The 25,097-nt window shown below is 51.4% G+C and overlaps 3 protein-coding genes across 5 annotated transcripts; 2 read left to right on the top strand and 1 right to left on the bottom strand.

Moving 5' to 3' along the window:
* Positions 1–5,858: 5,858 nt before the first annotated feature.
* On the top strand, positions 5,859–10,983 carry Plk3 (polo like kinase 3). Its single transcript, XM_075945027.1, has 15 exons — positions 5,859–6,421; positions 6,528–6,635; positions 6,725–6,841; positions 6,997–7,126; positions 7,222–7,309; positions 8,061–8,156; positions 8,248–8,446; positions 8,557–8,683; positions 8,889–8,980; positions 9,226–9,319; positions 9,455–9,538; positions 9,633–9,795; positions 9,940–10,069; positions 10,245–10,358; positions 10,465–10,983. The coding sequence occupies exons 1-15, from the start codon at positions 6,221–6,223 to the stop codon at positions 10,654–10,656; spliced, it is 1,935 nt and encodes a 644-aa protein (XP_075801142.1). The 5' UTR covers positions 5,859–6,220; the 3' UTR covers positions 10,657–10,983.
* Dynlt4 (dynein light chain Tctex-type 4) lies at positions 10,918–15,231 on the bottom strand. Of its 3 annotated transcripts, none has more exons than XM_075945032.1 (2): positions 14,801–15,231; positions 10,918–11,664 (listed from the first exon to the last, which is right to left on the bottom strand). In XM_075945032.1, exon 2 carries the CDS (start codon positions 11,654–11,656, stop codon positions 10,997–10,999), a length of 660 nt encoding a protein of 219 aa, XP_075801147.1. In that variant the 5' UTR covers positions 11,657–11,664; positions 14,801–15,231; the 3' UTR covers positions 10,918–10,996. The 3 variants fall into 3 exon arrangements, with proteins under 3 accessions (XP_075801147.1, XP_075801146.1, XP_075801145.1); XM_075945031.1 differs by lacking the exon at positions 14,801–15,231 and adding an exon at positions 12,437–12,531 and having other exon boundaries at positions 10,918–11,667; XM_075945030.1 differs by lacking the exon at positions 14,801–15,231 and adding an exon at positions 12,437–12,531.
* On the top strand, positions 13,430–20,059 carry Btbd19 (BTB domain containing 19). Its single transcript, XM_075945029.1, has 8 exons — positions 13,430–13,838; positions 15,229–15,442; positions 15,577–15,630; positions 17,041–17,100; positions 17,975–18,043; positions 18,123–18,254; positions 18,369–18,494; positions 18,603–20,059. The coding sequence occupies exons 1-8, from the start codon at positions 13,753–13,755 to the stop codon at positions 18,735–18,737; spliced, it is 876 nt and encodes a 291-aa protein (XP_075801144.1). The 5' UTR covers positions 13,430–13,752; the 3' UTR covers positions 18,738–20,059.
* Positions 20,060–25,097: the final 5,038 nt, after the last annotated feature.

The raw sequence follows: 25,097 nt of genomic DNA, 5'->3' as shown, positions 1-25,097 counted from the left end.
CACACACAGGGACTCTGGAAAGTGAGGAGAGGAAGAGCTAGAAGACTTTATTATTATTATTATTTTGGTTTTTCAAGACAGGGTTTCTCTGTAACTTTGGAGCCTGTCCTAGCACTACCTCTGTAGACCAGGCTGGCCTCAAACTCAGAGATCCACCTGCCTTTGCCTCCTGAGTACTGGGATTAAACGCCTACACCACCACCACCCAGGCCAAGCTCATATGTAGTTGAAATGTGTTCTCATGGAAGAGCACCATCTATAAGCCAAGGAGAGAGACTTCAGAGAAATTAGTCCTCGGCCCCAGCAAGATGACTAAACACATAAAGGTGCAGGCCATCAATCCTGAAAACCTGAGTTTGATCCCTGGGACACACATGGTAAACAAAGAAAAGTGTCCTTTGTCCTCAACAAAGGGCAGAGGGCACAAAATGGCTACTTATCATGTCTTGGCATACCAAGATTATATGGTCGTAAAATATTTGTTCTAACTATGCTAATCAGACATTTATGAATGAGTAATATATCTTTGATTTATTACAAATTTTGTTTCTTTCCAGACAGAGAATGCTAAGACACTAGCAAGCATTTGAGAGGGACACAGAAGACAAGGGAGAGCGAAGAAGCAGCCTGTCTCCATCTTAAAAGCCATCTTATAAAAAAGACAAACTAAGCTCATTCCTGTCTATGCTTAAACCTCTGTTTCTCAAGGATTGGGCTAGGTCCCACCTGTAACCTTAACTACAAATTGCTCTGTATGGCCTGTTCCAAGAAATGGCAACTATGTCTTTGTTTTGAAAAGTTATTTGTAACTATCTTGCAACCCTACCTTTGTTTCAAAAGTTCTATGTGTATGGCTGCTTAGTTGTGACTATGGCTGCCTTGTTACCACCACCTTGCAAACGTGTCCGTGTTTCTGGAGGTCGTTAGGAATAACTTGTTTGTCGTGATCCTATAACCCTGCCTATTTTGCCTGCCCAAGCCCCCCAACTGGAAGCCTCCAACCCCAGTGCTATTAAAGTTTTGTCTTCCTCACATCCAGGGCTGACCTCGAGCCCCACCGTAGGGGGAGGCAGCCCATGTACACAAATGAAAAATGTATGTTTTAATTAATACCTTGTTTTAATTGACTTGTCCATGATGATTTTGGTTGGTGGTCTTTCTCCTCATATTTTGGGGATTAATAAAAGCCAACTCCTGCTCCATATGTGCGCACCCAACACAGAAACATTACTACACACAGCTGGATGGTGGCGGTGCACACCTTTAATCTCAGCAGTCGGGAGGCAGAGGCAGGCGGATCTCTGTTAATTGGAGGCCAGTCTTGGTCTACAAGAGCTAGTTCCAGAACAGGCTCCAAAGCTAAAGAGAAACCCTGTCTCAATAAACAAACAAACAAATAAATAAATAAAATAAGATAAAATAAAATAAAAAACACACCACACAAATAAGTAAATCTAATTTTAAATTTTTTCTTTTTTTATTTGTTTGGTTTTTTTAATTAATTTATTTATTATGTATACACGTATATGCCCACAGGCCAGAAGAGGGTACCAGATCTCATTACAGATGGTTGCGAACCACCATATGGTTGCTGGGAATTGAACTCAGGACCTTTGGAAGGGCAGGCAATGCTCTTAACCACTGAGTTGTCTCTCCAGCCCCCTGTTTGTTTGTTTTTTAAAGACAGGGTTTCTCTGTGTAACAGCTCTGGCTGTCCTGGAATTCACTTTGTAGGACAGGCTGACCTCGAACTCACAGAGATCTTCCTGCCTCTGTCTCCTGAGTACTGGGATTAAAGGAATGCCTGGCTAAATTCTGTCTCTTTTTGAGTGGGGGGAGGCACTTGCATTTCCACACACACACACATACAGAGAAAGAATTTTTTAAAAAAATTTAAATGTTAAGGGGCAATGGTGGTGCACACCTTTAATCCTAGCACTCATTCAAGGCAGAGGCAGGGGGTTCTCTGTGAGTTTGAGGCCAGTCTGGTCTACAGAAAGAGTTCCAGGACAGTCCAGGGCTACACAGAGAAAAACAAACTAACAAACGTTTTTTTTTTTAAATCAGTCCTGCTTACACTTTGATCTTGAACCTCTGACTTTTTTGTTTGTTTGTTTGCTTGCTTGTTTTTGTTTTTGGAGATAGTTTTCTCTTTGCAGCTGTGGCTGTCCTGGAACTTGCTCTGTAGACCAGGTTGGCCTCGAACTCACAGAGATTCACCTGTCTCTGTCTTCTCGGTGTTTAAAGGCGTGCATCACCACTAATCACCACCACCACTACCTGGTGACCCTCCAACTTTTAGAACCATGAAAATCATTTTGTTGTTGTTGGTTTTTTTGTGTGTGTGTGTTTGTTTTTTGGATTTTCGAGACAGGGTTTCTCTGTAGTTTTTTTTTTAATATTTATTTATTATGTATACAATATCCTGTCTGTGTATATGCCTGCAGGCCAGAAGAGGGCACCATATCTCATTACAGATGGTTGTGAGCCACCATGTGGTTGCTGGGAATTGAACTCAGAACTTTTGGAAGAGCAGGCAATGCTCTTAACCACTGAGCCATCTCTCCAGCCCCCTCTCTGTAGTTTTTTTGGTTCCTGTCCTGGAACTAGCTCTTCTAGACCAGGCTGGCCTAGAACTCACAGAGATCCGCTTCCCTCTACCTCCCGAGTGCTGGGATTAAAGGCATGCGCCACCACCGCCTGGCTTGTTTTGTTTTTTGTTTTGTTATTTGAACCACCAAATTTAAGATTATTTTGTTGCGTTATGGCATCTCTAGCAAACTAATACACAGATATCTTAATTTATTTTCCAAATACAGAACTGTAACATCGAACTGGGGATACAGCTTAGTAATATTTGCCTTGCACAAACAAAGCCTTGGCTTCAATCCCCAGCACTGTAAAATAAAATAAAAAATATTGAATATGTCTTCTTTAAAGACAATATTGAATTTATTCTAGGTGAGTCTCAAATTCACTATGTATACAGCCAAGGATGACCTTTGTTCTAGTCGGTTTTCTGCTGCTGTGATAAACACCATGGCTGAGAGGAACTTAGGGGGAAAGGGTGCTGTCATTTTACAGGTTACAGACAGTCACAGAGGGAAGCCGTGGCAGAAGCTGAAGCAGGAACTGAAACAGAGACCATGGTGATGCTGCTCACAGGCTTGCTCCCTCATTTGCTCTCTGTCAGCTTTCTTTCTTTAAATATTTATTTTAATTATATATTGTATGTGAGTGTTTACATGCAAGGTTCTCAACCAAGGAGGCTAGAGGTGTTGAATTCCTGGAGCTCAAGTTAAAGGCAGTTGTGAGTCACCCACTGTGGGTGCTGGGGACTGAACTCAAGCCCTCTGAAAGAGCATCCATGACCAATTGCTGAATTATCTCTCCAGACCTGTCTTTTCCTCTTTCTTTCTTTTCTTTCTTTCTTTCTTTCTCTTTCTTTCTTCCTGTGTGCTAACTTTCTTTTCTTTTTTCTTCCTTTCTTTTTCTGTCTTTTTGTTTGTTTGTTTTGTTTTTTGAGACAGGGTTTATTTTTGTAGTAGTCCTGGCTGTCCTGGAACTTGCTCTGTAGACCAGGCTAGCCTTAAACTCACAGAAATTTGCCTGTCTCTGCCTTCTGAGTGCTGGAATTAAAAGCATGTGCCACCACCACCCAGCTCTGCTAGCTTTTTCTTATATAGCCAGAATCCACTTGCCCAGGGATGATGACACGCACAGTGGGCTTGGCCATACCATACTAATCATCAATCAAGGTAATTCCTATCATACTTGGCCAAAGGTCAGTCTGGTCTGTGCAATTCCTCAGTGTAAATGGATACTGCTCGTTTGTTTCCCGGCTGCCCAGACCTGAATAATCACACAGAAACTTTATTAATTGCAACACTGTTTGGCCTATTAGCTCAGGCTTCTTATTAACTAATTCTTTCATTTTAAATTAACCCATTTCTATTAATCTGTGTATTATTTCAATGCTGTGGCCTACCAGTAAAGTTCCGGTGGTGGCTTTCTCCTTCAGCAGCTACTTGACTCTGTTTACTCGCTCTCTCTCTCTCTCTCTCTCTCTCTCTCTCTCTCTCGAGAGAGAGAGAGAGAGAGAGAAAGAGCCAGGCTGGAAGATACATGTACATATACATATCTTCCAGCCTGGCTATATTCTGCTCTGCCATAGGCCAAAGCCAAAGCAGCTTTATTCTTTTTTTTTTTTTTTTTTTTTTTGGTTTTTTTCGAGACAGGGTTTCTCTGTGGTTTTGGAGCCTGTCCTGGAACTAGCTCTTGTAGACCAGGCTGGTCTTGAACTCACAGAGATCCGCCTGCCTCTGCCTCCCAAGTGCTGGGATTAAAGGTGTGTGCCACCACCGCCCGGCAGCAGCTTTATTCTTCAGCCAATAAGAGTAACACATATACCGAAGGTCATCCCACGTCACCTCAGTCAAGGTCCCTTGAATGACTCTTGACACTTGACTCTAACTAGGACAACCTTGAACTCTTGATCCTCCAGCCTCAACTTCCAGCCCAAGACTTCATTTGAACTGAAATTCTGTCCTTTCTGGCCTCACCACTACCTTCTCCCCTCGGAAAATTGCTAAACATGGCACCTTAGCCCACCCCATACCCCATCCTCTTATTTAAGTTACTGATATTTCTCCTGGCCTTCGGCTATTTGGGAACTCCTTTTTTAAAGAAGGTCCTTGTAGTCCGGCATGGTGGTGCATGCCTTAAACCCAGCTTTCATGCGAGGCACCCTGAAAGTAGAGATGGGAGGATCTCTGTGAGTTCAAGGCCAGCCTGGTCTACAGAGCGAGTTCCAGGACAGTCAGGGCTACACAGAGAAATCCTATCTTGAAACACACACACACACACACACACACACACGGAAAAAAAGTCTTTGAGACCTGAGGACGATTGGGTAAATTCCGACAGCATATGCAGGCAGGATGGAATGGAAATGAAACCAAAGTCTAGGAGGACAGTACAGTGTAGCAATAATCCCGATAAGGTAGACTATGACCAGGGGAAGATGGAGCTGAAGGGTTCCATCGAGAGGTCTGAGACGAACTCAGTTAGGTTGGAGGGAACCTGTTGTCTGTATCTGTTGGTACTCTGACTACTCTTTGTAAAGCATGCTCTTGGTTGCTCTTTTGTTTACGTCCTTCCTAGCCTTTTTCACAGCCTGTAATTACTTTGTTTATGTACTTATATCTGCTTCCCGAAAGCAGAATCCTGTAAACTACAGGAGGGCTGCAGCTCTGACCTCTCTTAGTGGAGGCAGTGCCTGTCACTTAGCAGATGTTTTCAGTAAATCTGAGGTCTGAATGGATAGCTCAGAATGGAAACAAAGTCCGCAAAGGCAGGCAGAGATGTGTGATCTTTGGACCGAGTCAGAGGGGTTAGGATTCCAAGTGGAAGCCGTTAAGTCCGGAGGTGGCTTTAATCCCAGCACTCTGGAGGCAAAGGCAGGTGGATCTCTGAGTTCGAGGACAGCCCGGACTACATAGAGAAACCCTGTCTAGAAAACAAAAACAAAACCTCGAATATCAGGCTCTGTTCTACAAACCCATTGTACAGTCCCGGACCAGGTAAATCAGGCTCCAAAGCAGCGTGTTTTTCCATAGTCCCCAAAGAGGGCAGCACTAGGCTAGGGTTATGGGTTCTGTCCCAGAGCACGGTGACGTTTAAGGGAGACCCCCACCCGCCCCCTCTCGGGTTGGTGACGTGCACCGAGGGAAGTTTGCGCCACCCCTGCCTCTTCTCTCCCAACTGTAACGCTGTAGAGGCCTCGGGACACCCGGTCTCCACTCGACTTCAGCACGAAGAAAGAAAGAGGCTGCCTTTGGCAGGACACGTAATCACCACGTGGACGGGGTAGCAGACATAAAAAAGATGAGCAGCCTTGCACCTGTCGGGCTGTCTAGCACTACCGCGGCTCCTTTAAGGCCGGAGCCGGAGGCGTGGCCTTGAAGTACGTCCGGGCAGGGGGTGGATCTTTCGGGTGACGTAATCGACCAGAGGGCGGGGCTTCTCCAAGCCTGCCAGCCAGGAAAGGGGCGGAGCTCGCGATGACGAGACACCCGGGAGGGGGCAGGCGTTCATTGATAAAATCGCCGGGCTCCCTCGGGCGCGCTCGCAGCGTAGAGAAACCAGGCAGCGCCACGCGCAGCCGGGGCCGGGCGGAACGGAGAGCCAGCTCGGGCCGGCGCTGCGCCGCGCCGCCCGCATGGAGCCCGCCGCCGGCTTCTTGTCCCCGCGCCCCTTCCCGCGCGCAGCCGCCCCGCCCGCGCCCCCCGCCGGCCCGGGGCCGCCTGCTAGTGCCTCGCCGCGGTCGGAGCCAGCCGGGCCAGCGGCGCCGGACCCGGGTCGCTTCATCACCGACCCATGCAGTGGCCGAACCTACATCAAGGGCCGCTTGTTGGGCAAGGTAAGTCGGGGGCTTTGGGGTGGCGCTGACGGAGGTAGAGGGGAGCCCTCCAGGCCCGACCCTGTCTCCCTGGGGCGACCGGACCGATGCATCCTCCTCCTCTTAGGGGGGTTTCGCCCGCTGCTATGAAGCCGCTGACACGGAAACCGGTGTAGCCTACGCGGTCAAAGTCATCCCGCAGAGCCGCGTCGCCAAGCCGCATCAGCGCGAAAAGGTGGGTCCAGGCCCTGAGGACCAAGGGGTAGGAAGGGGATGGTGGCGTGGGAACCCTGGAAAGATGACGATCTCGCGCCCTTGTCGCAGATCCTAAACGAGATCGAGTTGCACCGAGACCTACAGCACCGCCATATCGTTCGGTTTTCGCACCATTTCGAGGATGCTGACAACATATACATTTTCCTGGAGCTCTGTAGCCGAAAGGTCCGGAATGGGGGTGGGGGGATTCATTGGTTACAGGAGTGGGAAAGGAAGTGGGTTCTTAATGTCCAAAACTGGGTTCCTGTCGTCCTTAGCAAGCACAGATGGAGGGTGGGTCTGGGAAGGCAAGCAGGGACTAAAACAGTGGCTTTCTGCAGTCCCTGGCCCACATCTGGAAGGCCCGGCACACCCTTTTGGAACCAGAGGTTCGCTACTACCTGCGCCAGATCCTTTCTGGCCTCAAGTATTTGCACCAGAGGGGTATCCTGCACAGAGACCTCAAGCTGGGTGAGATTCCCGGGTCTGTTCGGAAGGGTGGGGGACCTGGGAAGGGAAGAGAGGCAGTGAGGAGGAATCTGACCCGTCTTTCTGCCACTCTCTAGGAAATTTTTTCATCACTGATAACATGGAACTGAAGGTGGGGGATTTTGGGCTGGCAGCTCGGTTAGAGCCCCCGGAGCAGAGGAAAAAGTGAGTGGGGGTGATGGTGGCCTCAGTCTGTATGTGACACCGATGGTGTCCAGTGTGACAATATGTAAGTGGAAAGCAAGGTGACCTGATGTGTGCTTGGGATAAACAGGGATGGGGTGATGGGCTGTCCTTACGTGTGAAGGTAGAGGTGGCCACTCAGGCGGGCGGGTGCCCTGAGTCCCTGACGCATATGGGGGTCTGAGGAGTCTTGGAAACGTATGGCTGATCTGTCTGCATTGGATGGGGAAAACAGACCAGGCAGTGAGCGTTTGTCTGTGAGACTGACTGACTGAGGGAATGACAGGACATGATACCCTTATGTCTAAGAAGATCCCTGCGGCGGGTGTGTGTCACACAGATAGCATGGGTGGCAGGTGAGTGTTTACGGAGGGCATGACAGCTGGTGTTGGCTGTGTGCAGCGCAGACTGTGGGAGGTGACAGCCTAATGAGTGTTTGACAGACGGGAGTGGGGGAAGGGATCAGCCGTGGACCCTCTGTACTGACCTTGGGAGAGGGGGCAACGTTGGGGTCAGGCCTCCTCCTGTGCTGCAGAGCAGCTGTGCAGCTGGAGGAGACGGGTGGGTGAGGACTCAGCTGCCACTCTCAACGTCCATTGTCCCAAGACAAGCAGGAGCTCTCTGACCCTTGATGACAGGCAGCTGCTTTGTCTGAACTCACAGCAGGGGCAGGAATGGGGGCGGGTGCTAGGCTGAGTCTGAGCCTTCCCCTCTCTGCCCTACCCTCTTTCAGGACCATCTGTGGCACTCCCAACTACGTGGCCCCAGAAGTGCTGCTGAGACAAGGCCATGGCCCCGAGGCAGATGTGTGGTCACTTGGCTGTGTCATGTGAGTGCCGAGGTCACTAGCAGGTGGGCGATAGGTGCATGGATGGGGTGTTCCCAGTACCTGACTCCTGGTCCTCCATTCCCGGGCACAGGTACACACTCCTGTGTGGGAGCCCCCCGTTTGAGACAGCTGACCTGAAGGAAACTTACCGCTGCATCAAGCAGGTTCATTACACGTTGCCTGCCAGCCTCTCACTACCTGCCCGTCAGCTCCTGGCTGCCATTCTCCGGGCTTCACCCCGAGACCGCCCCTCTATTGAACAGATCCTACGCCATGACTTCTTTACAAAGGTCTGTGGTTCTCCAGATGCTGCGGTTCCATCGGCCTGCATGTTCTCAGAGGATGAAAGAGCAGGACCCTTGGGGTCTCACTTTTCTATTTGTTTGGCTCTCGTCCTCAGGGCTATACCCCTGATCGGCTTCCTGTCAGCAGCTGTGTGACAGTCCCAGATCTGACCCCCCCCAACCCTGCGAGGAGTCTGTTTGCCAAAGTCACCAAGAGCCTGTTTGGCAGGAAAAAGAACAAGAGTGAGTGAGTCAGGCGTCAGGAGGTCAGGGTATAGAGCAGTGGCTTCTTACATTCCTCTGAGTAGGGGCTGGTTCCAGTGGGGGGACCTGTAGACTCTTGGGGAGAACATGTGTGTCTAGACACGTGGGAAGACCTGCCTGTGTGTGAACACTTTGGGAAATGTGATCAGACAGACACTGAGGGCTGTATTCCCTCATCCCCCAGATAAGAACCATTCCGAGGAACGGGATAATGTCTCCTGTTTGGTGAGCGGCCTGATGCGCACATCCCTCGGTCACCCGGATGTCAGGCCGGAGGTGAGGTGCTCACGTGAGCATTATTCCCCTGACTCACCCTGACCCTAGCAGCTGAGGGAAGCCCAGCATGAAAGGCTGATGAAGCACCCAACCTCGTGGTGGCCCTAATTGGTGGTGTGTCATTAGCCAGCTGAGGCTGACCTAGGATGCCCTGAGAGCTGTCAGGGACGGGGCTGGGCCCCTGGGCTTTTCAAGGATTTGGATTCTGAGACCTAATCTCACTCTCTCTCTACCCAACTGTCCAGGCTCCAGCAGCTTCAGGCCCGGCCCCCGTCAGCTTGGTAGAGACAGCTGCTGAGGACAGCTCACCCCGTGGGACACTGGCAAGCAGTGGAGATGGTGAGGAGCCAGAAGATGAGAGGTGCTGGAGGTGGCTAGGGTGGAGACCAGGGGCCAAAAGGAAGTGGTTGGCCAAGGGACATGACCTGGGCCCAGGGAGGCCATTGCCTAAGTGTCAGTGCCCTGTTCCCTCAGGGTTTGAAGAAGGTTTGACTGTGGCCACAGTGGTAGAGTCTGCCCTCTGTGCCCTGAGAAACTGTGTGGCCTTCATGCCCCCAGGTAAGGCTGGGCTCTGGTCCATGCAAATAGTTTGGAAAGTTCTCTTTGACCTAGAGACCAGGGAAAGTCTTCACTCCCTCCTCTCCTGTAACAGCGGAACAGAACCCAGCCCCGTTGGCACAGCCAGAACCTCTGGTGTGGGTCAGCAAGTGGGTTGACTACTCCAACAAGTTTGGCTTTGGGTATCAGCTGTCCAGCCGCCGTGTAGCCGTGCTCTTCAACGATGGCACACACATGGCCCTGTCAGCCAATAGGAAGTAAGTGCTGTTTGGGGGCACTTTGTATTTAGGCTGTTGTACCAAGCAGAGTTGCACTCTGGTGTTTCTGGGTTCAGGGCTCTCAAATCCAAAGGGGAGGAACGATAACTCCAGGCTCCTTCTCTGCTTTCCACGTTCTTTCAGGATCGTGCACTACAACCCCACCAGCGCGAAGCACTTCTCCTTCTCTGTGGGGTCTGTACCCCGTGCTCTGCAGCCTCAGCTGGGCATCTTGCGGTATTTCGCCTCCTACATGGAACAGCACCTCATGAAGGTGTGTCGGCTGCTCTGGGGGGATGTTAGGGACTCGGGCATCTTTGATTCTCCATCATTGGTGAGGGGGGAAGGGTGACTCAAGGGTAGTGATTGGACCTGTAAGGGCAGGAGACAGCCATAGGGAGAGACCCAGTTCATGCCAGTCTAGTGACCTGACCTGCCTGTTCTCCCAGGGTGGAGATCTGCCCAGTGTGGAAGAGGTAGAGGTGCCTGCCCCACCCTTGCTGTTGCAGTGGGTCAAGACTGATCAGGCCCTGCTCATGCTGTTCAGTGATGGCACTGTCCAGGTAAGAGCCCATCCTGGAGTTGAAGGGATGGCCTGGTAGGCCCAGGGTTCTGGGAAGGTGTGAGTCTGGTGTCCAAGCCCTGAACGCTGTTACCTTCTGTGCACAGGTGAACTTCTATGGGGACCACACAAAGCTGATCCTCAGTGGCTGGGAACCTCTCCTTGTGACTTTTGTGGCCCGAAATCGCAGTGCTTGTACTTACCTCGCCTCCCACCTCCGGCAGCTGGGCTGCTCCCCAGACCTGCGGCAGCGGCTGCGCTATGCTCTGCGCTTGCTCAGGGACCGAAGTCCTGCTTAGGTTCCAACCTGCAGAGCAGGCTGTGATCACACCCCGGGCCTGTGCCTGAAAGACTCGGGCCCTTGCCTTTGTGGCCCTTCCTGTCCCTTTGGTGCCTCACTGGGGGCTCTGGGCCGAGTCCCCCAGGGAATCAGGGACCAGCTTTACTACAGTTGGGGATGGCCTGTCCTCCTGTCTCTTACCCTTTCTCCCTGAGATAAGCCTGAGCCTTAGCTCCCAGCTCGGGGGCATTATTTATGGACCACTTTTATTTATTAACACATTTATTTATTGGGATGTGAGCCCCAGGGGGGCCTCCTCCTGGGATAATAAACCGTTTTTTCAGAACTTAAAGGCTTTATCATTCCCAGTAAACCGCGTGGACAGTAGCCACGGCGAACAGTGAAGTGTTGGTGAAGGTGGCAGAGGCCAGTCCATCATGTACTGCGTCCCAGAGTGCCCGGCTGGCCACATGCACGCCCTGTCTCTCGCGTGGTCCCAGCACCACACTGCACACCAGTTTGTAGCGGGGTAGGCTGAGCTCCCGCACACGTATGCGTATCTGTTCACACAGCGCCTTTGCCAGTTTTCCCGCCTCGGTACCCGAGTAGCACACATTGCTCAGCCCTGCATCCAGTGCTGCCTCCAGGACACGCTGAGCGCTTGCAGCTTCCCAACGCTCGCCTGGCGCTGGTTCGGTGCGGTATGAGGGTGCCATCCGACGGGCAGGCAAGATGGGTAACCCAGAAAAACTAACTCGTGAACCTAAAGGGGGCATCAGGCCCAGGGATGGTCGTCGACCTCCAAGACCTACTAGGGGTCCTGCCAGTGAGTTGCGGCGTGAAAAGGATGGGTGTAGGCTCAGCAGGGAGCCGCGACGGGAGGCTGGGCCTGGGCCTACAGGTCGGGTCTCATCAATGCTGGCCAGGTGACCTCCAGACTTCCCTGGTGGTAATTTCAGAGGCAGGTCTTTGGTAGTATCCTCTTCCGGGTGTCCTGATTGCAGAGTCCTGCCAGCCATGGCTCTGCCTGCTGGAAGATCCACACTTAGGAGTGGCCCTTACTGGCTCAGATCTCCCTACACCCTGCCTCTTGCTTGGGGAAGCTGAGGTTTCTTTTCTCTCTCGAGGTTTCTTTTCTCTCTCTCTCTCTCTCTCTCTCTGTCTCTCTCTCTCTCTCTCTGTCTGTCTCTCTCTCTGTCTGTCTCTCTCTCTGTCTCTCTCTCTGTCTCTCTCTGTCTCTCTCTGTCTCTCTCTCTGTCTCTCTCTGTCTCTCTCTGTTTTAGATAATGCCTCCCGTGGCCTCCAACTCTTTGTGTGGCTGAGTCTGGCCTTAAACTCCTTCCTCCGGCCTCCAGCCCCTAAATGGTGGGATTACAGTACGCCACCACACTCAGTGCCTCCATAGTAGACTTAGAGAAGGTTAAGAGCAAGGGAAGGGCTGCTCGGTCTGTGCTTAGGGAACCTCTGCCCAGAGTTCTCCCTTGGTCGCCATGGAGCTGACTGGGTGAGCAGGAAATCCACTTCGTTTCTCCCCTCCCACTTGATTTCACCAGCAGAATGGGGACATGAAGTTGGTTTCTAGATTTCTTCAATCCAGAGCCAGAAGGGGCAGACCCAACCCCATCACTCCCATAGATCTCCCTGGCCTCAGAAGCATGGGACGTAATCATCTTCCCTACTCTAAGTAGGCTGTGACTTATCTCCCCCTTGCCCCGCTGTATCCGGAGGCAGGCGATGAGTGAGGCGACGTCCATCCTCCTCCTTAGGTCTCGGGAAACTCCCTCAGGCACCTGACTCACCTGTAGCCTTTGACCTCCAAGCTCTGCTGGCCCCCAGTCTTCACTGAGCTGCCCTCCTTGCCAGGCCTGTAGGTGGTGAAGGCTTGTGTTGTGCAGTAACCATGGGGCTGCTGTGGCAAGCATGCCACTCCCTCCCAGAACTCCTCCCTCCAGCCAAATTCTGGAATAACCTAAGCACTACTGCTATGAGCACCTGCTGGGGGGAGGGAAGGCACCCTGAGTTATGCGGGGGGGGGGGGGGCGTCCACAGGGGCTTGGAGTACTAAAGCATCACAGCCGAGGGGGCAGGTGTAGAGAGGTGTGATGGACAGGAAGGTGCTTTTGAGCTACTATTATGAAGTGGCCAGTCAACTGGCCTAGCCATTTGTGAACAGATGTGCTAGAACCTTGAGACTTACGGGGGCGACTTCTTAGGAATCCAGTATCTGGGCTCACAGGAAGGAGTACGTCATGGTTTTACATTCTCCCGTCAGCCTCAACAAGGACAAACATTTCCGTTTCAGGGCAGAGCTAGGGTGGGGCTTGGATGACTTCCTTACGCCAGAGCTGTGTGCTGAGGAGGGGAGGCCTTTTGGCTCAGTGGGAAAGACCCAGGCCTCGCACAGCCATGACTCAGTGGTGCCCTGGAACTTGTCCCCAGATGGCCATACCTCCTTCATCACCCAGTGCATAATACCTCTTCCCCTAGGGATGATTGCCTCTTGGTGATGCCTCGCCTCCCCTGCTCTGGGAGGCATGGGGCTGCCCCTCCCAGGCAAACTCAAGTCTGAGCTCTGAAAACCACACTTAGGGGTAAGAATCTTCCCTGATGAGGTGATGATGTCTCAGGCCTGCTAATCCCGGTTCTAGACTGAACCCCTAGGGAAGGGATTGGAGGGCAGAGGCCTTACATTCTGAACCCAGTGTAAGCAGGCAGGAGCCAGCACTAGGACCCTCCAACTCTTAGAACCCTTCTACCGCTGAAATATTTTCCTAGGCGGGTAGGGAGATGGGCGGGGCCTCCTCAGGCTCAGCTCCAGTTTCCATGGAAACTCACAGGCTTCCCACCCAGCTGCTGCCTGGGCAGGCTCCCAGCCTGGGCCTCATCCACAGCCAGCTTCTCTGGGATCATAGGCCTGCCCAGCGGCAGCTTCTTTGGGTCCTCTCTGAACCTGCATCGCTTACCTGAACCTCAGGTTTTCTTTAGGGACCTGGGCCTCTTTTGTCTTAGACCTTCAGCTCCTCAGCAAACGGTCTCTACAGCTCCTGCCCTCCCTCTCAGGCCTCTCTTGCCTCACTCGGCCATTTCACCCTTTGTTCTGCTGCTCATCCCACTCATGGAGAACCCAGGACTGGTTGTGCACGGGCAGGCTGCTTCCTTTTCCACAGCACTCCGAAGTCTTGTCAACAACCCCCGGTACAGGTGAGGCAGTGAAGCCCTGGTGGGTTTTCCTTAGCTTGTTCTCACTGGCCTATGGATGAATTTGAGGAGGCTAAAGGTGAATAGGCCAGGAAAGAGCACTTGGCCTTCCTGGTGAACTCAGTCTATGAGGAAGTCAAGTAGAGACGGTGTCTACTGGCTTGTGTCCATGCTATCCTGAGAGTCAGAGGTGGGGGCAGTGAGGGATAGACAGGAGAGCAAGCAACTTTGTAAACTCAGGCAAAACCCTTCCTTCTCTGGATTGAAGGAGGAATCCCCAACCCCCTCAGCCCTGAAAGGTGGGATTTGATCTGACTCACTCCAGTTGGGTATTCAGCTAAGTGCTAGACTTCTTTTTTTTTTTTTTTTGGTTTTTCGAGACAGGGTTTCTCTGTGGTTTTGGAGCCTGTCCTGGAACTAGCTCTGTAGACCAGGCTGGTCTCGAACTCACAGAGATCCGCCTGCCTCTGCCTCCCTAGTGCTGGGATTAAAGGCCTGCGCCACCATCGCCCTAGACTTCTTTCCTTGAAGAGACAAGAGTGGAGGACTCTGGGGAGTCCTAAGAGGAACGAAGCCCAAAGGATTGGGTCAGAGACCCAGACAGGAAGTAGTTCAAGGTTGCTGACCGCCCACGGCTTGCCGATGAGGCTAAGTGCTGTCTGAAACCGGGAATAGTGTTTACTGGGGGCAGGGCTGGTCATGGGAGACGGATTGCTGCTTCCCATCCCCGCTGTCTCAGAGGCCGCCTGCTCCCCAGGGTTAGTGGCTGTCATACTTCTCTTTTTCTTGAGGGCAGAGTGTCACAGTCTGGCCTAGAGGGTGGAACCTTAGGCCCTGAGCCTGGGAGGAAGAGGCAGGGGAAGCTGAAGCTTTCTCTGCTGCCTCCCCCTGTACCTTATGCAGGGCTTCAGAGGCCCAGAGGCTGGGGCCGGAAGTGATCGCGAAGATGGAAAATGTGGTCTCACCTCATGATGGTGCATCAATGCCATGGCTGTCGCACTGTGTGCTCTGCACCCCACATCCTCACACCCTCCTACGGGAGGAAGAGTGAAAATGCTGAGCTGGCATCTCGTGGGCGCTGTACCGCGAGGGGTTTCCTTGCCCCCAGGACTCAGGCTGGAGAGCCATCAATCTTGTTCGCATGAACCCTGGCATCCCCTTTGCCCAAGAATAGTCAACTCCTCTGAGACCCGTGGTCACGGCTGAGAAGTCCGAGAGTCAAAGACAGAAAGTCACAGCGTCGAAGGGGGACTAGAGTTGAGCCCATGTCTCCCGGGCGTGGGCTTTGACTTTACAGAAAAAGAAGCTAAGTCCCAGTGTGGCAGAGGCAAAGCCAAAACTGTGACCTAGGTTCAAGATTCCCTTCTCTGGCTCTCTGTCCTCTCTTCCACAGCGATGTTTGCTTTGTGGTTGGTCAAGAACGGCAAGAGGTGTTTGCCCACCGGTGTTTGTTGGCCTGTAGATGCAACTTCTTCCAGAGACTTCTGGGGACAGAGACGGGCCCTGGGGTACCTAGTCCTGTGGTGCTAAGCACGGTGCCGACCGAGGCCTTCTTAGCTGTGCTGGAGTTCCTGTATGCCAACAGCGTCACCCTGCACCGCTACTCAGTGAGCCTCCCAAGCAAGGGTCTGGGGAGGGGATGCGCTGGGGATACAAGAGGTGGGGAGTCTGCCCATTCTGCTGGGGGTTGAGGGGCAGGGGAAACTCCCTTCTGTTCCCTCAACTGCCACCCCCTGTGCAGGTGCTGGAGGTGCTGACAGCAGCTGTGGAATATGGGCTGGAGGAACTTCGAGAGGTGGGTGTCTCAGGCAGGCTGTCTTGTTTCCCTCGCCTTAGTGCGTAGCCTCCTTCACACAGCCTGACCTCATGCAGACAGAAGGATGGACACAGGATCTGCACATGCTCAGTGTGTGCTGAGCAAGCATCGGAAGTATTTCTGGCTGGTTCTGCAGTTCAAGGGTAAATTGGTTTTGGCCCATAGTTGAATGGAGAAAGATACATGAAGACATTTGACATGTGTGGGCCGTGGTGTTGCAGGCTAGTATCCCAGCATCTGAAGGCTGGGAAAGATGGCAAGTTTAAGGCTAGCCTGAACTACTTAGGGAGTTCAGGCTAGCCTTGGCTACAGAGTGAGACTTACGTCTCAAAAAGCTAAACTGAAAAGCAGGGGTCTAAGTGGGGTAGGCAGACTGCTGATGTATGGAGAGAGATTTCTAGAGAAGGAAACTGCTGTGTTAGAGCTTGAAGAACAAGTAGGGTTTTGTTCAGGAGAGTGGGAAGATGACTTTATAGTCACAGGGCACTCAAGGAGCTGCTTAGATATGTGGTGTGGTTGGACTGGGAACATGGGTGTGGGGTGAACTGGAAGGGTACCAGGAGGCTGGTTCACGCAGGTGCTTCAAGAATTTGTGTTTTAGGCTGGAAGTGTAGTTCAGTGGTAGAATACTTGCCTAGTATGCTACAGGCCCTGGGTTCAATTCCCAGCCCTAGCCCGGTGTGGTGGTATATACCTGTATTTCTAGTACTTGGTAGGCAGAGTAGAGAGGAGGATAAAACCAAGTTCATGGCCACCCTAGTTTACAGAGTGAGTTCTGGGCCAGCCAAAGCTACACAGCAAGGCCCTTTGTCAGCTTTCCCTCTCCTGGAGATGCAAGGGTGGTAGAGACTCACTGAATACTTTGGGCAAGGGAGCTAAGGGGGAAAGGGATAGAGAGATAAGGAAAAAGGAAAGGCCTGTCCAGCCAGTCAGATTAGTGTCAAAGTCAAGAGGGTGTGGCCAAGCCGGAAATGGCAGTCCAAGAGAGGTGGGTGGCTCTGAGAGGAGACAGCTGGCAACACCCAGTGCTTTGCTGGAAGACAGGGAGATGTCAAGCATGAAATTTAAGGTTCTGTTAAAAATAGAAATGCTGTTGAGTCAAGGAGGGGACCCAGTGCGGGAAGACAGTGAGGGAAGAGGAGGCTGGAGTTTTGGGCAAGTCTCAGTGGAGAGAGGTATACTAGGGCTCTTTGGGTTTAGTTTGCTAGCCTCCAGGCCCTCTAGGCTTACTAAATTACAGGTCCCAACAATTCCCTGCTTCCCAAGTCTGGGAGGTCAGGATGGCTCCGGGGCTTCTGGGAGTCTGAATGATCCACAGCTTCTAGGGTAGGACTTGAGGTCTTGAAGCAAGGACACCACCACACAGTTCACTTTCGTTTCTGTCCCCAGTTATGCCTGGAGTTTGTGATGAAGGTTCTGGATGTGGAGCTGGTTTGTGAGGCCCTGCAGGTGGGTACTGCTGGGCAGCCCTGGGGAGGAATCTGATTTTTAGAAGGTGGCCCTGGCCTCTCCTCTCCACATGCCAAAAGCCTTGACCGACAACAAGAAGTTAAGAACGCGATATGAGAACCAAAAAAAAAAAAAAAAAAAAAAAGCAAAAAGCTGGTCCATGGTGGCGCACACCTTTAATCCCAGCACTTGGGAGGCAGAGGCAGGTGGATGTCTGATGTCTGTGTGGTCCAGGACAGGCTTGAAAGCTTCAGAGAAACCCTGTCTTGAAAAACAAAAAAAACAAACAAAAAGATGAAAAGGTGTGAGGGTGTGTATGCTCAAGGACACTTATGAGATAAACTCCGCCCTGATCTGCAGGGTGTAGAGAACACCAGTAAGGTCCTGCACAGGAGCAAGAGTCAAAGGGCTGGGAGAGGCAGGCATGGTGACACACACCTTTAATTCTAGTACTCAGGAAGCAGAGGCAATCAAATCTGAGTTTGAGGCCAGCCTGGGCTACAGAGTGGCCTTGTATTAAGAGTGGGAAATGGAGCCAGGAGGTGGAAGTGGCACATGCTTTTAATCCCATCACTGTAGAGGCAGGTGGATCTCTGAGTTTGAAGTCAGCCAGGGCTACCCAGAAAAAAGTGGGAAATGGCTCTAAGCAGAGATGGGGGAAGGTGGGATGTGGAGTTTAGAAGCCAAACTTGGGCTCCCAGATGGAGTTTGAAGGACCTGAACATGGTCCCCAGGTCTAATTTCATGAGACATTGCATGTGCTGTCAGCCTCCCCATTCGGATGGCGCTCAGGCTTGTGGTAGTCCCTAGTATGCAGAGCTGGGTCACAAGGCCTCTCCAGTCTCTAGCCTGACCACCTTCACTCTGCTCTCAGGTGGCTGTAACCTTTGGCCTGGGGCCGCTGCAGGAGCGGTGCATAGCCTTCATAGAGGCTCACAGCCAGGTACAGCTCCCAGCATTATTATTCCTGTAGCCTGTCTTCCCTACGCCACTCTGCTCTGCTCTAATACACCGATCCATAGGAGGCTCTACGAACCCGCGGCTTCCTGGAGCTATCGGCCACTGCGCTGCTGCCCGTGCTACGCAGTGACAAGCTCTGTGTGGACGAGGCTGAGCTGGTCAAGGCAGCCCGAAACTGGGCGCGCGTGGGCGCCGTGAGTGGGACCTGGGGGAGGCGAGGGCGAAGCGGCGGAGGCCGCAGGAACTCGGCAAGCGGACGGCAGGGCACAGGCCGCCGCTCCGCCGGGGCTTAAGGTTCACTTCCACAGGCGGTGTTGGAGCGACCGGTGGCCGAAGTGGCGGCTCCAGTGGTTCGAGAGCTGAGACTGGCCTTGCTGGCCCCGGCGGAGCTGAGCGCCCTGGAAGAGCAGAACCGACAGGAGCCGCTCATCCCGGTGCGGACGCGAGTACCCGTGCTCAGATTCACTCTGCCACGTGGGGATGAGGAGCCAGGGCCCTGGCCAGGGACTTCGGACTGCATGGTGACCCTCCTTCTCCTACAGGTGGAGCAAATTGTGGAGGCGTGGAAGTGCCATGCCCTACGGAGAGGAGATGCGGCCCCGGGCTCACCGTGCAGGCGGCGAAGGGGAACCCTGCCCCGGGATCATCACCGTTTTCTGGACCTTCGTTTCAAATGATCCACTTCCGGAACTTGGGAGGCATCTGATCTGATCACACTCCAAACTACAGCTCCCGAGGTGCCCTGCGCCCGAGGCGGGCTTCCGCCCCCAGCAAGCCCTGCGAGCCGGAGGCCGGAAGGACCATGTAGGGGCGGGCCAGTGCCAATGGACCCGAGTTGGAGTCGTGTCACGGGCTCGGGCGACGCCCCGAGGCCGGAAGCGAGGGTGGCATGTGTTCCATGAGCTCACACCACATCCTGCTGCCGGTCACTCCTCTGTCCCTCTATTCGGTTGACGCTGTTATCTATGTAGCGCATCCTCCTTAACAACAAATCAGCTTCCTGGCTCCAGGCTCAGCGCGGAGCTTCTCATCTTCTCTCTCCCAGTCCCGTAAATACTGTTTCTCATTTCTGCGGGTCAGGAACCAGGATCTCTTCTTGCTTACCTCATGCCCTTTCTCCCTTCCAATAGTACTTTCGAGTTGGTTTAGGCTGCAGCCTATCTTCTGTCACTTTTGGGGATCTTTTCTGCCATTACCCCGCCAGTGCCCCCTCCTCACTCCTTCCCCCCACCCCAGTGTTCATTGCATCCCTGTTCCATCGTTGTGATTGTCACGCCCTTCCCTGAGTCTTTCAGCATTCCAGGACAAGCTACTAAAGTTTCTAGATATTTAGCGGTTCTTAACATTGAGTTTGGGAGTTCCAGAATTAACTTTTTTGGGGGGTAGGAGGTGGGTAATCTCTCACTGTGTAATCCCAGCTGGCCTAGAACTCATTTTGTAGGCCAGGCTAGCCTTGAACTCACAGAGCTCTGCCTGCCTCTGCCTCCCCGGTACAGCGATTAAAGGCATCATGTACTATTCCAGCTAAATTAAAAACAACAAAAAAGCTGGACAGTGGTGGCACAGGCCTTTGATCCCGGCTCTGGGGAGGCAGAGGCAGACGGCTCTCTAAATTTGAGGCCAGAGTGGTCCTCAGAGCAAGTACCAAGACAGTCAGGACTACACAGGGGAACCCTGTCTCGGAAAATTAAAAACAAAACAAAACAACCCATAAAAACCTCTTAAAGAGATGGGAAGGAATATTAACTCTGTTGCTCAGGCTGGTCTGGACTTACTGAGCTGAAACCGTTCCACCTCAACATCCTCACCTTCAGTAACTGGAACTACTGTGGTATTAGATGTGTGTATATATATATATATATTATATTTTTTTCCAAGAAAAACCACTGCTGCCTGGCTCCTAGCAAATAATTTTAAAGGAGTTGTAAAGCAAGATTTAAAAATGAAGGACAGTGGACAATTTAAAAGGAAATAAAATTATAATTCTGACATATAAAAATGTTTGCTTATGGATTAAAGATGGCTATTCGTATGCTCTCTCAAGATTGAACAGGTGGCTCCCCGGTGGATACCCTTGTTTGGGTAGTGAACACTGAAAGAAATTTGCTGCTTGCGTGCCTGTAATTCTCTTGCTTTTGGTTACTTTATTCTACACCAACTTTCGAGGTCATGTACTAAGCCTGTGATGCTTCCATTAGCGTGGCTGTAGCACTATGATGAAAACGGCCTTCTAAGTAGTTGTCAAGAGCTTGGAAATGACAGAACACTCAACCTCTCATGCAGGCAATGACATGTGTTCACGAGGCAAGCATAGCATGGTGGAATAGGCCTGTGGGTGGAAGCACTCATGAAGTGGACATAGGATCAGCAGTTTGAGGCCAGCCTAGGTTAGTTACATGATGAGACCTGTTTCAAAAAACAAAATAGGGCTGGAGAGTTGGCTCAGCGATTAAGAGCACTGGTTACTGGCTGTTCTTCCAGAAGTCCTGAGTTCAATTCCCGCAACCATTTGTAATGAGATCTGGTGCCCTCTTCTGGCCTGCCTGTCTACCTGCAGGCAGAATACTGTATACATCTTTAAAATAAACTGGGCGTGTTGTCACACACCTTTAATCCCAGCACCGAGGCAGATCTCTAGTGGTGCAATACAGCAAGATCTAGTCTCAAAAAACAAAAACCGCCGGGCATTGGTGGCGCACGCCTTTAATCCCAGCACTCGGGAGGCAGAGGCAGGCAGATCTTTGTGAGTTCGAGACCAGCCTGGTCTACAAGAGCTAGTTCCAGGACAGGCTCCAAAACCACAGAGAAACACTGTCTCGAAAAACCAAAAAAAACCCAAAAACCAAGAGGCTCATAATGACCCTCCTGCCTCAGCTTCCCAAGTAATAGAATTAATGACAGGCATGGACCACCACACCCTAGACTCTACATTCAAACCTCTATGAAAGAGAAGATAGAAAAAACAAGGCTTTCAAAATTTGATTATGAGCTGTGATTATGAGCTGGGTGTGGTGGCTCATATCTGTAATCCTAGCATTGGGACCTGGACAACTTTGCCTGCTTCCAGACACCTGGAACACAGAATGAGAGACTTTTTCCAAAAACAAGCCAACTAAGGCGTGGTGGTGATGCTGGAGAGAAGGCTCAGTTGCTCTGGGAAAAGTCCAGAGTTCAATCCCTAGGACCTATCAGGTAGCTCGTACACACCTGGGACACAAGCTCCAGGGGCTTTGATGTCTCTAGTCTCCATAGGTGTCTGAATGCCACATTCACATGCCCCCCACAGACATTATTAAAAATAAGGTAAACCTAAAGGAAAAAAATGTTGACTCAGAAGTGTTCCTCTTCATGGAAATGTTTGTGAGAAAGATGAAAGAGGTCAGTGATACGAAGAAAAACCAGAGGATGGGTGTGTCCTTTTGTTTCCAGCCTCCCAGAGGTTCAGTGCCTCAGATGCACGGTTCAGGTTAACACATGTATGTTTCCTACAAGTCAGTTGTATCCTATGATCGTGATCCTTAGGGCTGGAACTCAAGCACAGCGAAACTGTCTGTTCTTGATGCACCATGGGTCTGCAAATGAGAAGGCCTCTGCCGGGCTTGGTAAAGCAGCTGTGGGAATGTGGGTGGGCAGAACTGACCCAGAGGAAGCTGTGGATCCCAGCCCGCTGCTCTCTCTGCTTCTCTGCTGGGGATCTTGCTCTGTCTTCCCTCGTGCAATCTGGGATTGCTAAAATATTGGCTCCAATGCTTGGGTGACTGTTTTGTTGTTCCAGACTGGTAGAGCACCCTCAGTTTCAGACTGAGCAGCCCAGCTCAGCCCTCAGCAGCAGGACACACAGGAGGCATGCTACCACCCCTCTGGCAGCTGTCATCCAGGTTATCGTTTTTTATATTTTGCTTTTGGAGACAGGGTCTTTCTCTATAGTCCTTGCTGTCCCAGAACTCACTCTGTAGACCAACCTGGCCTTGAACTCACAGAGAGCCACCTGTCTCTGCCTCCTGAGTGCTGGAATCAAAAAAATATGCTACCAATGTCTGGTTCCAGTTTTATGTTTTGTTTCGTTGTTTTTGTTTGTTGTTTATTTGTTTTGAGACAGGGTTTCTCTGGGTAACTTTGGAGACTGTCCTGGAACTAGCTTGTAGATCAGGCTGGACTTGAATTCAGAGATCCACCTGCCTCTGCCTCCCGAGTGCTGGGATTAAAGGCGTGTGCCACCACCGCCTGGGTTGTTTTTATTTTAGAACAGTGTCTCACTCTATTCTAAAGACAGTTTAGGCTGGTCTCAAACTCACAGCGATTCTCCAGCCTCAGCAAGGCTGAGATAGCATCCGGTTCCTCCTGAAGGATGATTGGGCTGAGGACAAGGGAAGCTGAGGAAGAACCTAGGCAGAGGGAATGCAAGTTCAAAGTTATGGCGACACAAACACTAGTGGAGTGCGTTTTAAAGAGGCTCTGTCTGGTAGAGGAGGCTAGCCCTAGTGGAGCCCGGAATGGGATTAGGCTTGATCTACAGCATGGGGAGCCATGGAAGGGTGCTAAGCCAGAGGGTGGAGTATGGCTAGGTGCTACACTGGGTGAGCTCACTTTACAAGCAGTGTAGGACTTCTCACCTCAGGCTGGATGAGGTCAGTGCGCCTGGGGTGGTTCAGCTCTGACTGGATCCATTCAGTGACACCCTCACATTCCTCAGGGCTGCATGGATCATGCAATCAGGGTAAGAACTTTCAACACAGCTATGAACAATGTTCCTAAAAGGAAGCGCTCCTCCTGCAAGGCTGACTAAGCCATCAGAACCTCCGTGATGTGCCGAGGTTGGAATGCTATGTCTGGAGCCAAAGGATCTTGGGACATCTTTGGCCCCACAATAGCCATTTATCGTCCTCCGTACATGACATCACATCTTTGTGCTGCTACCTAAGGTTCCCACCAATGTCGGCTGCCACTGTCGGCTTTACTTTTTTTTTTTTTTTGGTAGTTGATTTTTCGAGACAGGGTTTCTCTGTAGCTTTGGAGCCTGTCCTAGAACTAGCTCTTGTAGACCAGGCTGGCCTTGAACTCACAGAGATCCACCTGCCTCTGCCTCCTGAGTGCTGGGATTAAGGGCGTATGCCACCACAGCCCAGTGTTTTGTTGTTATTGTTTTTTTATTTTACTTTTTTCAAGACAGAATTTCTCTGTGTAGCCCTGGCTGTCTTGGAACTCACCCTGTAGACCAGACTGGCCTCAATCTCTGACCTTCACCCTAGAAACATAGCACATACACACTCAACTATCCACTAAATGTTATAATAAAAAGGGCAGCATTTCTTTTTTTTTTTTTTTTTTTTTTTTTTTTTTAAAGATTTGTTTATTTATTATGTACACAGTGTTCAGCCTCCATGTATGCCTTCAGGCCAGAAGAGGGCACCGGATCTCATTACAGATGGTTGTGAGCCACCATATGGTTGCTGGGAATTGAACTCAGGACCTCCGGAAGAGCAGTCAGTGCTCTTAACCTCTGAGCCATCTCTCCAGCCCCAAGGGCAGCATTTCATATAGCCCAGGCTAACCCCAAACCCAAGTGGCAGAGGATGGCCTCTGATCCTACCACCTGAGTGCTTGGATTGCAGGTCTTCATCACTATGCCAGCTAACTTGAATTCGTTTAAGGCATTTTAGTATGGGTTGAGCTGCAATGTGTTTTGTCTCTGTGTGACGTTTGGTTGGACCATGATATTCCGACCTTTGTATGGGTGAGGTGTGAGAAGGCAGTGTGCCTGGGTGGGATTATTCCTGGTGAGTGGCGGCTGGAACGCAGGGAGTCTGTCCATCAGGGGTAACTGAGGTAGGGGAAGGAAAGACCTCGCCCTTCATTTGGGTGAGGCTCTGAATGCAGCCCAGGGCTGTGCCTCGGCTCTTTCAAGGCCTCTGTATGACAGGGCTACTCAACTCTTCACCACCAGAAGCTTAAATCAGTGGGGTTATTAGCTTGGGCATCGACATCCTGGGGACAATCTCCTGCCCGCATGGTTAGCTGGCCAAAGACAGTTTCCTGCCTCCCAGCCACCGCTGTGGGTGCACAGCAGTTCTGCCATGGAGGTTGCTTGGGCCACAAACCTCCTAAAATAGCACCCTAGGCCCTGCTTCCTTCATCTCTTCTTCAGCTGGCCACTTTGCTGACCTTCCATCTCATCATGTCTTCCTGGATTTGCCCCTCCCTGGCATACTAAGGAGCAGGGAGCCGGAAGCTGAGCCTGGAGAGGTGGGCAGGACTGGAATGCCAAAGGAACTCAGGCTTGCATCATGTTCTATGTTAAGCATTTTTTTTTTTCCGAGACAGGGTTTCTCTGTAGCTTTGGGGTCTATCTTGGAACTAGCTCTTGTAGATCAGGCTGGCCTCAAATTCACAGAGATCTGCCTGCCTCTGCCTCCTGAGTGGTGGGATTAAATGCATGCAGCACTACTGCCTGGCTATGCTAAGAATTTTTTTTTATAATGTTACTTTTTAAAAAAAGATTTATTTATTTATTTATTTAGTATACAACATTCTGCCTCCATGTATATCTGCAGGCCAGAAGAGGGCACCAGATCTCACTACAGATGGCTGTGAGCCATCATGTGGTTGCTGGGAATTGAACTCAGGACCTCTGGAAGAGCAGCTAGTGCTCTTAACCACTGAGCCATCTCTCCAGCCCTGCTAAGAATTTTTTAAAAACAGATCTGTAAAAAACTGTATATGGCCCTGATCATCTGCAAATACTGGGTCGGTATGCCACACCGGTCCAGTGTCCTCACATAGGCAGATAGGAAGCCTTTTCTATGTGGCCTTCACAGGGGCCTGGGCACCTTTGGGGGCCTGAGCTGGAGCTGTGGCTTCTGCCTTGGTTTGAACCTTGGGCTTTAGTTGGCCAAGTCTATGACCTTTGGCTATGTAGCTTCTGCTTCTGAAGCCTGGGGTGAATGATGGAAGCAAGATGGCTGAGTTTGCTGCTGGAGCCCTTTGGCACAGTGGGCTTCACTGCCTTGGGCTTCCCGAGGGCCCTAACGGTGGCCGCC

Source organism: Microtus pennsylvanicus, chromosome 13 (genome assembly GCF_037038515.1).
Source record: "Microtus pennsylvanicus isolate mMicPen1 chromosome 13, mMicPen1.hap1, whole genome shotgun sequence".
NCBI classification, from domain to species: Eukaryota; Metazoa; Chordata; class Mammalia; order Rodentia; family Cricetidae; genus Microtus; species Microtus pennsylvanicus.
This window is presented reverse-complemented; position numbering and strand designations above follow the sequence as displayed.